At 39.6% G+C, this 17,678-nt stretch overlaps 1 protein-coding gene across 1 annotated transcript; it reads right to left on the reverse strand.

Annotated features, from left to right (window-relative positions):
• Positions 1 to 12,357: 12,357 nt before the first annotated feature.
• On the reverse strand, positions 12,358 to 16,817 carry LOC108240633 (transmembrane protein 121). The gene is made up of 2 exons (XM_017424235.2): positions 15,934 to 16,817; positions 12,358 to 15,823 (listed from the first exon to the last, which is right to left on the reverse strand). Exon 2 carries the CDS (start codon positions 15,622 to 15,624, stop codon positions 14,674 to 14,676), a length of 951 nt encoding a protein of 316 aa, XP_017279724.1. The 5' UTR covers positions 15,625 to 15,823; positions 15,934 to 16,817; the 3' UTR covers positions 12,358 to 14,673.
• Positions 16,818 to 17,678: the final 861 nt, after the last annotated feature.

Genomic DNA, 17,678 nt, shown 5'->3' on the forward strand with positions numbered 1-17,678 from the left:
TTTAGACTTTAAAACTTTAAAAGTTTTTCATCACTAAATAGATCACCCATGGCGACAGATTCAGAAACTTTGCAAGATTCTCAAAAACACAGCTCAAAGTTTGTTAAAACAACAAAAAAAAAGTGGCCCAAAAGTGTCAGGAGGACTATGGATGTGCACGTACAGAAACCAAGGATCGGTCGAGGCCCGGGTTAATAACAATTGTTCTGTTAGTCGAAGACCACGAGGACAGAGGACGCCGAAGACGGAGTTAGACGGAGGAGGATGATTCGCTGTGGTGACCCCAGAAAAGGAAACGGCTGAAATGAAAATAAGTCAACTTAGTTGGTTTAATAGCTTATATTATTCCCTGAATACGACAAAACATGTTTAGTTTGACTGTTAAAAATGACCTAAAAGCATCAAATATGAGCTAAAATAATCATGTAATTCAAGCAATACCCAAATGGCTCAAAACGATGTTTATTACCATCACTTTTTGAAGAACAGCTCTAAAATCCCTGTCATGATTTCTAGCATTTTTGGGTTTGTTCTTAGTTTTGTTTTGGGTTCTTGTTTTTCCTGCTTTCTTCAGTTTTGTTTTTTCCTTTTGAGTTTTATTTTATACTTTTGGTTTTGTTCTCATGTTCTGTCTGTCTCTGCCTCTTGGTTCTGTCCTCATGGTCTTTGTTTGTCATTATCCTCTCTCTGCCCTCAGTCTACTCCTGCTTTCTGCCACATCCATCTCCACCTGTTGTCAATCTTCGTTACTCACCTGTGCCCACTTCACCTGATTGCCCCCAGTGTTTAAAACTTGGTCTTCCTCTCCACCTCCCTGCCGATTCATTGTTGTTTGTTAGGTGTTGGCTGTTGTTTTTTGTCCACGGTTCTTCCTTGCCTCGTCTTGCCGTATCATTTTGGGATTTTTGTTATAGTTAGTTTTGCTGCCACGACAGCTTTTGTTTTCAGTTTTGTTAGTTTAAAAATAAACCTTTTTGTTTACTAATTATGAGTCTGCGGATTGGGTTCGCCATGCTCACACCACATTCTGACAATCCCGGGATGAACTGTCAGGCTGTGGCTGCTTTTGTTGCACACTGAAGTGCATCACTAACCCACTCTCTCAAAGTTTGTTCCAATTTTAAAATTATATTTACCCAACTAAAAGTCTTGAACATTGCCATAACTCGAATTTTATTTAAATTTGCCTTTGCTTACTGGATGCACGGCTGTTCCTGTACTTGACATCAGTTTAAAATGTCAGCACGGCAAAAAGGCTTGTGAGTGAAAAGTATCATCTCAGGCTGTTTAAAGTGGGGTTCTGTGGAAAGGTTATGAGCGTTAAACATCTTATCTGTTGTAGATAGCTCTTTAAACCAGACTGACAAGCTTGTCCAAGAGAGGCCAAAACCACAGCAGTCTTATAGCAACTTCAGTCTCGCAAATTTCATATTAGTTGATGCAAAGGCCATTTTATAAACCTTTACACTTCTGTTCCAGCAGAAATAAAATTATATAGTGCTGCAACACGCTGCTGCTTACAAATATTAATTAAATTCTACGTGAAGAACTGTGTAATGTGACATGGACTCAGTCGTAATGGTTTATAAAATCAAATATGATGTGAAGTTTTGGAGATAAGAGTTGTTTTAGGATGGCAGCAGTCCACTTTGTTTCTGATGCTGATCAAACGGCTGATGTTCAAGGAGCTAACTGCAACAGGTAAGACGTTAAGAATTAACAACCTTTCCACAGAACTTGTGGAAGAGGATTTCATTCTATAACTTAGAGGCAGCTGCAGCTTACCAATTATGGAAGAGGAAAGGGTAACAGAAGCTATGTTCGTGTGTTGAGAGAGCATAGGATATGTTAGAAAGGTTGTTAATAATGTTAAGTTCCTGGAAAACATTGGGTCTGTACTGGGCCGGACTGATCTAGAGGCCTGGCCTGGTTTCCTGCAAACGACGTAGGAGTTATGTAAACTTCTGACCAATCACGAACTGGTCAGAAGTATGCAATACACACCAATGTATTATGTCTGTTTAAATATGCCCAGTTTCAAAGATACTTTTGGATCTTTTGTGGAATTTGTGATGACGATAAGTTGTATTAATTAAAGAACCCCCCGTGTTCTGGCACAAAGGACAGAGATAGTGGCACTCATTTATTTCTGTGTAAGAACTGCCTTTAGATCCCACAAACTCCACTTCATTCGATCTGAACTATTCCTTCAAGTTGTTTAAATCTCAATTTTAGCTTCCTGGATCAAATATCTGCATTCTCAGTGTCTGTCCTTTTTATGGAGGCAAACCAAGCCTGACAGAACACCACTTCCAAAGATCTGAACTATTACTTTAATGGTAACTACAGTAAAGTAAGCAAACTCGCCCAGTTTCTAACCACATTACTGTCAGAGTTAGTCCAGGAAACAGTGCTGGGCTGGAAATTAGAGACCAGAAGTTCCCAGCTGTAGTCACAACAGTTAAGGTTAAAAAACGGCTGTTAGGAGCAGAGCTGGTCGGTTCCTGACTCACCTGGGTGAAAGATCCAAATCCTCGCACTGAATCAGGACTCAAGAGTCCAAGGTCTCAATTAACCCAGAGCCTACATGTCCTCCGGCAGATTGCTGCTAAGTCCCCGAGTTGGTGAACTCACCAAAAATAAAAACAGCAGAATCCTTGGAAATGCTGTTGGGTTGATCCAAGTCCATAAAGTGAACTGAATTTACCAGCTGCCCTGAACAATGACACCACCAGACTTTATATTGTGTGGTTTTATAATTCTCAGCTCTGATATACCACAATTATTATTATTACTGCCATTATTTTGCCTGTCTTTAAGGGTTTTTCAGGATCTTTTAAAATGTTCTCTGCTGGTTTTTCATTAAACTTTATGAACGTTTCCTTTGTTCTGAACATGGCTGGGTTTGAATTTGGTTCCACTTTGTACATCTTTGACTAATACAACGATTTTTTAAAATATAAGTTTAGGCCATTATGTATTTTCATTTACCAAACTATAACTAACTGCTTAACTTAAATACATGTATATTTACCAACCATTGGAAGAACATGCATGCACTTCAAAATAACATAAAAGAGCAGTTTTGCTTTAAAAAAAAAAAAAATTGTCTGCTACATTAAGCTGCTTGTATTAGTTTTTCTCACTTGGTAACTGGTTAAATATAAACAGACGTGTCTGATTGCCACTTTGTTATTTTTAAAGTGTCCAAAATCAACCAGTTATTCTGTGTATTTCTAGCACTGACAAATTTCAGAATTGAACTATAGAATTGTTATGCAGGATTTGATTTGTTTTCCTAGTTTTCCAGTTTATTTATCCCTGTTTTCAGTGAGCATGTTTGTTTTTTCTGCCAGTGTTTTGATTTTTAGTTTTTCTGTTACTTGTTCAGCCTAAAAGTTAGTTTTTTGTTTGATAGTTGTCCTCTGTGCCCCTCATCCTGTCAGCCACTCATAACCATCCCAGCTGTTTCCCTTCAGTAATCACCCCGCCCAGTACTTACACTCCTGCAGGTCCTCAGCCGTGTGTCAGATCCTCTTATATAAGCCGGTTCAGTCCTGTTAGTAAAATATTTAAAGCACTTTTTGTGGATTTAAACCTGCCTGCCTGCCGGTCACCTGCTGCTCTGCACGCTTGGGTCCGACCATCATCAACTACAAAGAAATCTGTTGTAAAAGCACCGATTGTTTTATAAAAGAGTAGTTAGTGGAAAAATTAAATGCTTTAGAATGCAAGGTGAACGTCTAGACATACTTTTAATTAGCTTCTTTGTATTTATTTAAAAACGTGGTCATTTTAGGACATTTTGTCAAACTTGTGAGTTTATTTGAAAGGGTTCACAAACTTTTATTCAGCATTTTAATTAGTCTACAAACCCACATTACAGTCAAAGTCTGAATTTTAGTTTTGCTTTGTGAATCCAACATGCTTGGACTTTGTTCGTATTCATGTTGTGCTTTATTTTTTAAAAAGAGACGCCAACTTTTCTTCTTTTAATCAACCAGCCCAGCATTGAATTTTTTCTTCAAAAGGGATTTTCAAGAATACAAATGTAATACAGAGCAGAAGAAGAAAGACAGGTTTGTTTGGCCTTTGAGTGTTAAAAATCAACAGCCTTGCTCACAAATTAATTACTCTGCCTTCAATAAGACAACATAATACATTAATAATAAAGATAATAAGTTTGGCCTAATGAGAGTTGGCTTTTGCTTTTTGTGAGCTGAACAAAAGCACCCAGCTGTCTGTTCATTCAAGACATATTTTCACTCTGTTCCTCTTTTTATTACGAGCTGGACCCAGAAAAATATGGACACACATTCATAAAAAAAAAAAGGTTGTGCAGTTTGAAAATGAGAAAAGGTCTTTTCATAGTTCATGTAGTGCAGTGAAAATTAAGGGCATGGTGGCATTCCAATATTCACTGACCTTTTAGTTCTGTTTTGGTCTTCACCAGCTTATGAAAAAAGTACAAGTGCTTGTAGATTGTGAACTATATGTTCACTGGTCAATAGTGTGCTTTATTCAATGAGCCAAACAGCTTTTAAATCATCCATATTTTAAACCTGATGGTGGAGCTTAAAGCGTAAAGGTTACAATATTTTATAAATCTCTCATGAGCTATAAATAAGGTGTAATTTTACAGCAGGCTGGCTGGTCATTTTGCCTTATTAATTGGCCTATTTTAGCAGATGCAGTGACCAAGTTAATGAAGCAAAAGAAATATGAATGCCCAACCAGGAAAGGTTGGGCCGTTGACCGGAACATCCCCACATCGCCCACAAAATTCCTTTCTGTGTAAAGAAAAATAATGTTACAAATATACACAGAGCACGAGAATCTTCTGAACAAATATTCCTTCAGAACTGTCGGCAGTTTACATATAAATGTGCGCCCGAGAAAATGCCCCGTAAGCAACAGAAAGGCTCATAAACCATCTGAATCTTTTACAGGTCAACAAGGCCTGAGAGAAAACTTTGCTCGGATTTAAATGACAAATCTCGCAGAACTGCCAGGAAGTTTAAATATTGAAACACCTTTCCATAATTCACATTTATATTTGACGCTTAGCCGCCCTCTGAGCAACTGGCCGTCGCTTCTGAAACCGCGGGTTTCCTGTTGGGTCGACTGAAAGTTGCCGGCGGTCCGTGGGGGTGACCTGATTATACGAAGGCTGGCGCCTGATCTCCCATCAGGGTCACACTTCGCAGCTGTTGTTAATCCTCACTGAACTGCGGTGAAGCCTTCCCCGTCACAGCGGGCAGCTCAGATAGCGACTCTGCAGACCGATTTCCTCTTGTAAAACGCATGCACGCGTAACTGGATGTGTGAGGAAACCGTCTCGTAATTACCCCGGCTTTTAATTTGGTGATTAAAGGCACCGAGATAAAGATTAATTTGACGGCGGAACAGATAATTGCCTCTTTTCAGTAAATGTTAAAAGGATGTTGCTCAGTTGTGTTTGCATGAGAAGTCTGGGTCTGCAAATCTGTCTGTTAGCAAAATATGTCACAAACCAGTGGATGGATTTTAGTGAAACTCTTAGAAAATAATCATTAGATCTACGTCTATAACTGATTCATTTTTAGAGCCAACTAACATTAAAGACACAAAATGGCTACAGCCGAGTCAGTTTTACATCCTCACCAACCCATATTTTCAGTACTACACATTATGTGATTATTTATTTGTTAATTTGCTTAATTAAAACATTTTGTATTAACTGTTAGAGTCAACCCTGTTTGTCTGGTAGCAAAATATTTCATGAACCATTGGATGGATTATAATGAAACCTTCAAACTGTGGTTATTAGATATACATCCACAACTGATTAACATTTGGAGATAATTCAGTTTAAGATGGCCGCCACAGCCACAGCCAATCCCCCCATTAGCCAACACAAAAATAGTTATAACTTGGTTGATTTTAAATTTGGTGTGGTAGAAGCTGAGAGGCAACCGCCGCACGTTGTGAACGTTATTTTCAAGGTTTGACCAAAACGGCAGCATAAAATGGTTTTAGTCTAAGTCTCTTGCATGAAATATACATTACCATAAGAATGCTAGACCTTTAATTTTATGTAGGAATTGGATGCAACACTTCACACCTCTTGCATGCAGTTTGTAAATCTCAGATTAAAGTGTCCAGAGTCAGGAGAACGGATTAGATCGTTGTTTAACCGGGTTTTAAAGCTACACACAGCTCAGCGTCGTCACACACTTCTTTCTGCTGCATCTTTTTCAAAAAAAAAAAAAAAAAAGCTTATTTGTTTCAAGAAAGTGATCTTTTAAAATCGTCTACCAGTTTCCCTCCAGACAAGAAAAATCAATACCTGATGAGCATTAATTTTCCGTGCTGGTTTGTTCCGTCTCATTCCGACATGCCTTCCATGAAAAATACATTTGTTGCTCGACTCCGCTGCCATTTAAGGCTGCCGAAGGTCGGGCTGTGAATTTACTGCCACGGTTTGTCTTGTCTGCGTGTCGCGGTCAGCTTTGCCAGTGTTTATGCGATCGGTGTGGGTGTGCAGCCTTATGAACATCTGAACGTGGAGAACAAAAATCAAGGTTCAGGATCTAAAGGAGAGTTGACGTCTGCAGACGTGGAGGCTGTAAGGATTGAGTTAATACATCGTAACATATCAGATAGTTTACAGTTTTTCAAATGTAGAACATCTTAGTAAGATTTTTTTATGTACTAAAAGTAAAAATACTCTCATGCAATGGAAAGCATATTACCTGCCGCCGTTTATGCCGGTATTTTAGAGAAATTATGGACTTTTTTTGTTAAACCTTGAAAATAAAATGTGCAATCTGTTCGGAGCATTTGTTGTAAACGACTCTCAGCTACTCCCACAACAAAATGTAGCTCAGTATCTGTAAAATCCTTTTTGTGTTGTCTAATGTGAATTAGCTGTGGCAGCCATCTTGAATTGAAAAGTTTCATTAAAAGTCCATTCAGTTGTTCATCAGATATTTTGCTTTTACAGACAGAGTTGACTTCAAATAATTCATAGCAAAGTTTCAAAGATCTTACACAATTTTTTAACTCTCAAAATATAGATTTATGATTAATCTCAGCTACTACCACTTTAAATTTTAGGTTAATTCCTGTAAAAGTGACTGAATTATAGTCATTTATGTGTTTCTGGTGGCTATTTTGAATGAGAATAAAAACATTAAAAACATTATCGCAAAAAAACATTATCAGATTATATTCTGTTTTATAAATTCACCCACTTCCTTCCAAAATCCATAACCCTGTTTCTAATGGATTTCTGTGTTTTTTTTGTTTTGTTGTTTTTGTTGTTTACAGACTGATGACATGTAAAGAGTTAACCACTCCTCTTGCCCAACGTTGAAATAAACATGAATTTAATTTTAAATGGAAGTAAACTTCTTTGCTTTATTTTATTTGTTTCCATCCCTTTTATTGCCTCATTTGTAGCAGAACTACCAAAATTCAAGGCCTCGTCTTTTTGAATGGTTAGTCTTTTTGTGATTTAAAAACCTTTATCAAGCGGATATTAAACACATTCATTATGTAAATCAGAGAGTCAGTCTTTGTTATACTGTGTTTCTGCAGGTATACTTGTCACCTGCCCTTTTTAGCTCTGTCATTATTAATTTTAATGTTAATTTTCACATCGCTGCCTCCTTTTCTCAGTCATAAGCTGTTTTGTCTTTCTGACAGCTCTTATGTAATCCTCCTCCTCCGAACTGACTAATTCCTCATCTCAGTTTTCTGCAATTGTCTTAGACTTTTCCTGGAGCCAGTAAAGTCTGGGGTCCAGTTTCTGTGAATTCATCCAACGTTGTTGCTCTCATGACGTCAACGCTCACTGGCATCTGACTGACAGAAACACTTTATTATACATATCTGCAAAAAGATAATAAAAAATGAAAAGGTGGCTTAAACTGGAATGGTGTTACTCACACAAGTTTATGCATTTTTACAAATGAAGCTGTTTTTTTTTTGATGCAACAGCCCCACCTCCAACCAAACCAACGACCACAAGCATGTCCGGCGTAACAATAATTACATGTTTATGTTTATGTGCATGATGCTCCATGCCTTGTTTCCTGTTTCTGATATATTTGTATGGCAGCATTTGTAGAAATGGTGCCATGTTTACATTGACAGTTTTAGAAATGGCATAAAAAAGATTGTTTTGGAAAAGGTCTCAGTGTGAGTAAGTGAATGGATGAAAGTGGCTTGTAGCCTAAGAGCAATCTGTGTTCTAGTGTTCTAGCAATACTAGAAAAGTGCTATATAAATGCAGTCCATTTACCTTTCACAAAATAAGACCTGCATGGTGGTGTAGTTGGCAAGGAGATGCCTGGGCCCCCCGGCTGGGGTCGTTCTGTGTTCACCTCCTGCATGCGTGGGTTTTCTTTGGGCTCTTCGGTTTCTTCACAAAGTCCAAAAAACTTGCACAACTCTAAATTGGCCCAAAGTGATTGTGAACACCCTGAACAGGTCGGATGGATGGATGGATGGATGGATGGATGGATGGATGGATGGATGGATGGATGGATGGATGGATGGATGGATGGATGGATGGATGGATGGATTGATTTTTAAAGCTCAGCTGAGCAACAATAAGTGGTAGACTCATTGTTTGAATTCACCTCCATTAATTGCAACAAAATGCTTCCATTACCATTCGTCTGCTGGAGCCTGAAGGCTGTTTTTAATTTAAATTTACAACTTTCTTGCTTTTACATAAATAGCACTTTCATCGCAAGGCTTTTACATTTAAAAGATGATTTGTCTCCGGGTTTTTTCCTCTGACAATTTTCTTTTAAAGACAGCAGCATTATTGTTCACTGAGGCATGAGAGCTGTCTAAAAACAGAATAATCAGGCGTAATTGAGGCGCTGACAAACACTCATCGGATGCTTTGAGAGGAACGGAGCACTCTAATTTGTCAGACCTATGTTATTACACGTGTACACGAGGCTGTGCTCCATTCAGAAAGCAGCAGCAGCACTTGTGACAAAAGGTTAGTTTACTAATCACAAAAATTAACTTCACAACTTCCAGTTTGTCAAGCCTCAAAATGCAGATCTTCATATTTTGGATAATGGATGCTTCTGCTTTATGCAGCTTTAAAATAATTACATATATATTTTTTATTAGACACTTCCTCATTAGTCTTCCTCCAGTATCCAATCATAGACACCTCAGCTGAATTTGCAGTAAAACTTGTGATCTGCTGTTTAAAGGACAGAAACATCCCTACAAACTGAATTTCTTTATCTGAATTTTATAAAACATAACAGTTGGTTGCCTTCATTTCTACCAAGCTGCAATATGATGACATTTTCTTATTTAGAACTGTTTTAAATTAGGAATTAATCAAGAATTAAACTCCTAGCATCAGAGTCTGAGATCTCATTAATATCATGGGATGTCAGAGTATGTGTGGTGAATAGCTTTCAGCTACTACCACAAAAATTTTTGCTTAATATCTATTCAAGTGGCTGAGTTACAGCCTGTTTGGCTGTCGTTGATTAGCTGTGGCAGCCATCTTGAACTAGGTTAACACCAAACGTCAGCTAGATTAACACAATTAATGATTATTTCCTGAAAGTTTCATTAAAATCAGTCCAGTGATTCATGAAACAACAGACAGACAATGTTGATGACAACAATTAATACGAAAACATGTAGTGTTCAGGGTATGTGTTATAGATGATGCTCAGCTACTACCACTCCAGATTTTAACTTAACGTCTGTAAAAGTTGTAGCCATTTTTGTGTTTGACAAACTTGCAGCCATCTTGAATTGTGTTGACTCCAAACTATAATCAGTTGTAGATGTACATCCAGTGATTCCTTCCTGAGAGTTTCATTAAAATCTGTCCAGTGGTTCATGAGATATTTTGCTAACAGACAGACCAGCAAACACATGTTTGCACAGATGCAGGCGAAATATTATCTCTGTTATGCAATTTCTGCTTCATAAAAGAGATACTGACCTTGAAGAATCAATGAACTTATCAAGCAGATGTAAATGTTTGTTTCCAGAGATTCAGACTCAGTCATAATACTGAAGACATGTTATTATTACTAATTATAACCTTTATATTTAATTATTTGCCTTCTTGTATGACTTGTATTATTTGCTACAAACCTTTCTTATTAAAATCGTCACAAATCTGCCAATTCCTGCAAGAAAGCCTTCCATGTTTTGTTATTTTTTACCAATATTGTTTTTAAATGATGAATGTGTTCCTTTCATTACTGCAGTTCAGTAAAAACAATACAATCCAATAGTGTATTATAGTGTCTAAATTGCTGATGTTGTAAGTTTACAAGCCAACAACACCAACAAGTAATGCTGACTCCAGCAGTCTGGAAGCGATAGCCCGGTTTGAGCCACAGAACGTTGCCACCTTCCTGTAGCTGAGGCTTGCAGAGATGAAAATGTTGGAGCGGCTCCTGAACGCTCACTCACTCACAATCTGGGTTTTAGATTAAACTTTAGTGAGAGAAAAATAAAATCCAGACAAAGAAACCCTCAGAGCGAGTACTTACTGGGGAATATACAGGTACTAACAGGGTACTTACTGGGGAATATACAGGTACTAACAGGGTACTTACTGGGGAAAATCCAAGGGACCAACAGGGTACTTACTAGGGAATATACAGGTACTAATAGGGTATTATACATGGCACTTACTGGGTAATATAAAAGGTACTTACTGGGTAATATACAAGGGAGTAACAGGGTACTAACTTGGCAATAAATGGGGTACTTACTGGGTAAGTACAGGGTACTTACTGGGCAACAATAGGGGTACTTACTAGGGAATATACAAGGTACTTACCAGGTAACATACAGGTACTTTCTGGGTAATATACAGGGTACTTACCGTGTAGCATAGAGGTACTTAATGTTTAACATACAGGGTACTTATTGGGTAGCAAAGAGGGTACTTACTGGTAATATACAGAGTACTTTCTTGTTATTATGCAGAGTACTCGCTGTGTAACACATGAGGTACTTACCGTGTAACGTACTGGTACTTACTGATTAATATACAGGGCAGCTTTGGAGAAACATACAGGGTACTTACCGTGTATGTTTCTCCACAAATGTTACCCAGTAAGTACCATTTCTGTCACCCTGTAAGTACAGGGTAAGTACCCCGTAAGTACTGAACTGTTTTATGTATTGCTAGGTGTTTTTTCTTACTTTCATGTGTTTAAAAAAAAAGTAAAATTCTCTTTGAAGTATTTTTTTCCCAAACAAACTAAGAAACAAAAAAAAACTCCGGCTCTGACTCAACTGGTGCAGGAGGAATAGAAGCTTGTGGAAGAAAGAGATTTGTCATATTAGACGACACGTGTTTGGTCGTTGTCTGGATTCACATCACTGAACCAAGGCATCAATTTTGTCCTTTTGTGCGAAGTCAAGAATGACGGTGTTTACTGTTGCCACTAAGCACAAGCGCAGATAGTCAGTGCGCCTGAGGAGGGTTTTAAACAGGCTTTCTTATTCAGGATTCATTTATCTTTCTGCAGAGTTGCTTCTCAGCTCTGAACTGAGCCTTAAACAAGACTTGTCAACCTTTGCATCGATCAAACTGTTGAAAACCTCCACTTCATATGTTTCAAAACACACTCTCCTCTGACAAAATCACCAGTGAAGCAAACCATTATCAAGGTAAATGATGCAGCAAAGGATTCTCCTCTGCAACTCAACGGCCTTGCATTCCTTAAAGGAATGCATATCGCCCGCTGCCTTTCATGGTATTGTTTTAACCTGAAATCATTTTGTGCAGCGAAGAGATTAAATTATTGGGGTCGAACCTCATAAATGACCTTCTATTGGATCTCATGTGATAGAATTTTATCTGTAAAAACTGACTGAGTTACAGCCATTTTTGTATTGGCTAATGTCAATTAGCTGTAGAGGCCATTTTAAATTGGTAAATGGTAATGAGCTGTTGAGGTACAAGGGAGTTTTACTATAATCTGTCCAGTGGTTGAGGAGATATTTTGCTGACAGACACAGGTTTGACACCAACAATTATTGCCAAAGTTTTAAAAAAAGATGTTGCCCAATATGTGTGTGTGTGTTTGAATAATGTTCAGCAACTATCACATTTAAATTTAGCTCAGTATTTGTAGTTAAGACCAATTTTTTGTTTGCTAAGGTCATTTAGCTGTGTCAGCCATCTTGAATTCTTGAATTGAATTGACTCTAAAGGTTAGCAGACGTACATCCAATGATTACTTTCTGACAGTTTTGTTCAAATCTGTCCAGTAGTTCATGAGTTATTTTGCTAACAGTGCAGACAAACAAACGTACAAACACAAACATAAGCAAAAACATTATCGCTCCACTTTCGCTTCCACTTTTTATCCTTTTGTTACTCCAATGAATTCCCATTTGCTGTTTGGTTTTAATTAAATAATGAAGTCAAATCAGTGTGCCGTTAAAGTTTAGATGATTTTATGACAAATCCTTTACAGCCAGTGAGAAAGCAGGAAAGCCTTTGTCTTGTACACAGATTTTGATCAAAGGATCACATATAAAACACACTTCTTTCCAGAAAGAGAGAGAGAGAGAGAGAGAGAGGTTTAACTGGTCGTTTCACCCTCATTACTTTGATTCGCTCCTCAGCTTCTCGCCTCGACTTTGACAAGCTAAAGCCCTCGACTACTAAGAACAATTTGAGCAAAAGAAATACACACCACGGCACACAGACCCATAGTTTTAAGATTTAGAATGCAACACACACGATTCAAAAAATATATCCTCTAATCTTGCAGTACTTGCCTTTTTTTTTTTCCATTTACACAGTTAGAAAAAATACACAGTTAGTGGACCTCATCAAGAGAAAATGCTTTCACAAAGTCATCAATGATGCTGTACGGTGACAGCTTTGGATACTGCAGTGTCCTGTGTGCCATTAAAGGGATAGTCCAGTCATCTCTGAATGGATGTTCTGTCTAATAGTTACAAATAGTTAGTACCTTATCAGTCATAGAGAGGCTTCGTCCAGGCTAGGCTAATGACGAGCACAGGGCCTGTTTCTTTTTGCTCTTTAGGCCAACTTTATAAGCCTGATAAATAATAAATAACTGACACTCATTTGTCTGCAACCTGCGGCTCTGGAGCTACTTGTAGCTCTGCAGATCCGCCAAAGTCTCTCCTTGTAACTTTGATTCAAAACATCACAAACCTGAGTAATTATCTACAAAAGGAAACAATACTTTTTGCTATTTATCTGTTCAGACACTGCAATGTGTGCATGAAAGTTCTGCAGCAGAATGACACTTATAATACAAACAGGTTAGGCTGCCTGTGAGAGCTCAGTGTTTAACAGAATCAGCTGATTCTGACTCAAGTTTTTAATAAAATGTGTTTAAAATTCAGTGAGCCGTTCTACTGTTGAGGTCATAGTTTGTTTATGCAGCTCTCTGACTCTCATTGTAGTTGTTCTTCAAATGCACTAGAAAATTCATATTTTTCAACTAATTAATTCTATAAATATGGAGCAGAAGAAACATGCAACTAGTTTGTTATAAGAATGCAAAATATAAATATAAAGACCTGCCTCTAATGTAAGATTTAGCTGATTAAGTAAGTTGTGGTTTTATGGTTTTTAGACTGCAACTTACTTCATTTATCTTTAAGGCTGCATGTCTTAATGCTCAGTTCTGAAGTTTTGCTGAGATTTTTATTACGAATCATTACTTCATTCTGAAGTGACCAGCATACCCAGAAGAAGGCTTGACGTCACCAGCAGCACGCTGTGGAATATGGATGCTACACATGCGAGCCTGCGGATCAGCTCTGAAGTTGTTGTGCAATCAGAGCTGACTAACGTATTATAATCCACACTTGTTTCGTCCAGTGTTTACATTCAAACTTGCTGCTTTCAGCCTACTGTGGCGCAGAATTGCACTTCTGCAGCAGGAGCAACAAACTGAAAGTAGAGGAGAAAAACAAACTCAATGTCAATACGATTCAGCACCAATGTTGATATCGATAATATCAATATTTGGATCGATCTGCAATAATTATGGAAAAGTCACTTTGAAAAGCATCAGGTTTGTATCTGATTTAGTCCAACATCTATAAGTGACATAGGTCTTCTTTGAAAAAGTCTAATTTATGGCATTCAGAATGTCACTAAAAATCAGATTTGGGCCACTTTTTCCTGCAGTGTGAACATAACTTTAGTGTGAAAGCTTTTGTCTACAAAAACAGCATGTGAAGGACTCAGTCAGGTTTGCATAACTCCAGAAAATGCCAGCTCATCCTTTAGAATATTTGTTTTTCTTTTGTCTTAACACTTAAAACAAATAATATATAAACACAGAATATCAAGCATGTTTTTAGGAGCCACATACATTGTAGATTTTGTGGCTTCAAATAAACTTTTTAACATAAAGATTGCAGACCTGCAGCTTGTGGTGAAGGCTTTTGCCTCTTTCTCTATGACTGATGACAAGGTACTAACTGTTGATAACTATTAGACAGAACATCCCTTCAAAGATGATTGGACTATCCCTTTAAGCATCAGGGATCATGATCTCCTGTGTGTTCCCATGAGTGTTCACACACCCTGAACGGTGTGCACCACTGCTCCCCGCCGGCGTCCTGAGGATCATGTGTACTCGTACTGACACTTCCAGGGTTCACCCCGTCTTTGTGTCATGTGTGTTCACACGTCGTTACTTCAGGGAGCGGCGTCTGGTCCTGCATGACCACTTGAGGGGGAGTGGGGGCAGGTTGAGTGTGAGCCACGGAGTTTTTCTGCAGCTCCACTCCGAAAGCAGGAGGAGCATTCTGCAACTGTCTCCTGTACTGCACGAAGCTGCATGTCTTTAGAATGATGGCTAGTATGTTTTTTCCTATCAGGATTCCCGATACCCTGGCGTCCCTGTAGAGGAGCATGTTCCCCCCGCGGATGAAGAGAGTGATTATGTTAATGGTCACCAGGCTCAGGATGGGGTACAGGAGCATCTTGTGGGGGACGATATTAATGCCCTGCATGCTAATTTCGCTCAGAGACACGCAGGGCAGCACGAGGAGCAGGATGTAGCAGTAGAAGAACATCAGGCCTTCCGCCCACAGAGGCAGCCCCTTCTTCTGAGGCTCCCACAGGTTGGCTTGGATGTCCAGTATGTCCAGCAGGTCCACCACCACCCAGAAGAGACGATTGCGGATCTCTTCGCGCTTCTTGAAGGCGCGGACGTACTCCATGTGGTCGATGGCTACGAGCACGACAAAAAGCACCGGGATGCAAATGGACAGGAGCAACGTCAATGCCTTCCTCGCGAGAGCATCCAAACTTTTTCTGTCTGCCTTGTAGTTTTGGTACACAAAGTAAACTTTGATCTCCAGCACAAAGATGTAAAGGAACCACAGAATCATGGCGTAGCCACGTTTAGCCGTCCGGACCTCGGCGCCCACCCACACCGCCACGTACCGCAGCACGATTAAGAAGCAGATGTCTCCCACCATCACCATAATGCAGATGCCAATCTTACGTGGCCCGTGGTTCTGCTCCACCAGGTACGCATCAATCAGCGCCATGCTGCTCATGATAAGGATGGTAGACAGGCACACGTGGGGCTTGTTAGTGGGGGGTGGGGGTACCATCCTTGCCTGGGTAAAAAGGAGAGGAGGAGTGTTGTCAAACACTGAGTGCAGAGGTTCCTCGGTGGATCCGGTGAGGAGGCAGATCAGATGCTAGACGGTGGTGTTCCCCGCCATTGCCTCTGTTTTGGCAAGAATCCAGGATGCATTAATTGGATTCACACCGATCACTCCAATCAATCTCTGTTTGTGCCCGAGCCACCTGCGGGTAGACAGCACCCCTCATTTAGTAAATGATGTTCATTGGTAAATGCTCTGTAAACATGCAGGTTCACTTGTCGAAAAAATTATTAAACGTCAAGGTCTGCCTACCTTTTTACGCCTTAATCGTCATTCGTTGAACATAACTGTTCAATCAATGAGTTGCAGTTTGTTAAAAAAAGAAAAAAGCTGCTGCATTGTGCTTTTATTAGAGACATCTTTGTTTTTAACTTTAAGCTTCAGGAATACAAATCCAGCTGGATACTCACGTCCCTTTTTATACTTTATCCTGTTAACATCCATGAGCTTGAACTCAAAAATGTAATCCAAAAAAAGAGAAAATACTCAGCCTTCTCTGTCAGACCTTAATCCACCAGTCATAGGTAGATGTCTTTTTCAAGCCAAATAAAAATCCCCAAATACTACCGTCATAATCCACTTAAAACTGAATCAGAAGAATCTTAATGGACACCCAGACAGCTCTGGCTTTCTGCAGCTACTAATCGAGGTTAATTTGCTTTGTGCTTAAAGGATCCAACTCCAAAAAGAGAAAAAGTTAGAAAAAAAATCTCTGTGCTTAAATGAGAAATTCCTTCCCAGAAGTTATCATCCACGGACAAGGAGGTGAAACATTTTTGTGTGCCTGTCAGGAGTTGTTTATAGACAGTTGGTGTCTGTCTTCTCCCAGTCAGATGTTAGTCAGTGAATTTCTCTGTGTGCGCAGCTTTGCCTTGTCTCCACGCGTTGTTTCTAATGTAAAATGCTGCCCCCCTTGGCGAGATCCGGTCACCTTTTTTCCTCCTCCTGCGTTAGCCAGAATCACCAGGATCAACAGTGCAAGTGGGCTCCACGAACCGCCGGCCCAGTCCTCCTCCGGCGTCTCCCTGCACCCCTCTGCCCTCTGGATGGAGTGAAGAGGCGCGCCTCTGCTGTGTGCAGACGCACTCCTGAGGTTTCTTCTTCTCTCCTCCTCCAGCGGCTGCCTTCCTCCTCCTTCCTCCTCCTCTGCTCAAGTAAAGGCACTTGCTGTGTGGAGGTGACGCTCAGCTCAGCTCAGAGCACAGCTGCAGAGAGACAGAGAGAGAGAGAGAGACTTTTCCAGGGGCAGGGTGAGGAGGAGAGGAGAGGAGGGAGGTGGGGAGTGTTTTGCTGCTTAGCTGAATGCACAACTTCTCCTCCTCACCCAATTTTTTCACTCCTCTTTATTCATTTCACATTGTGTTTTGGACTGACATCCTATTTTTTTTCATGCAGTCTCATCTTTGGCGCCCAGATAAAGCCACCCTGGTTTTCTCTTTTCTATGAGAAGCTCGTTATGGCACCATGTAGTTATTTCTCTGGAGTTAAAGGTTGAGGGGGATCCTCTCCCATATGAGGCAGAAGAAATCCAGTTTCCCTGAAGCCTATGTCTGCAGTGTGTGTGTGTGTGTGTGTGTGTGTGTGGTGGCTCCTCCTGACAGAGAGCCTTTCTATTGATCTACAAACAGAGCAGTGAATCAGGACACTGAGACGGGTCCAGAGACCACAGATGAGAAGTAATAAGACACGGGGAGACATGTGGAGAGGGGAAAAAATCAAGATGAGAAGGTAGAGAGGTAAGATGAGAGGAGCAGAAAACATTTTCTAATTAAAGGCCTGGCATTGCTTGAAGGAATACGTATCTCCAGACGGCTTTCATTCCAGATTGTTAGATGAAGAGAAATGAAAGAGTTGTAGCCGTTTAAGTTCACAATCTCATGTCACACTCAGATTACATGTTGCAGATGACTCTCAGCTATTACCACATCAAATTTTAGCTCAATATCTGTAAAACTGACTGAGTTAGAGCAGCCATCTTGAACTGGACTGACTCCAAA

The sequence above is a fragment of the Kryptolebias marmoratus genome, linkage group LG22, assembly GCF_001649575.2.
Source record: "Kryptolebias marmoratus isolate JLee-2015 linkage group LG22, ASM164957v2, whole genome shotgun sequence".
NCBI lineage: Eukaryota > Metazoa > Chordata > Actinopteri > Cyprinodontiformes > Rivulidae > Kryptolebias > Kryptolebias marmoratus.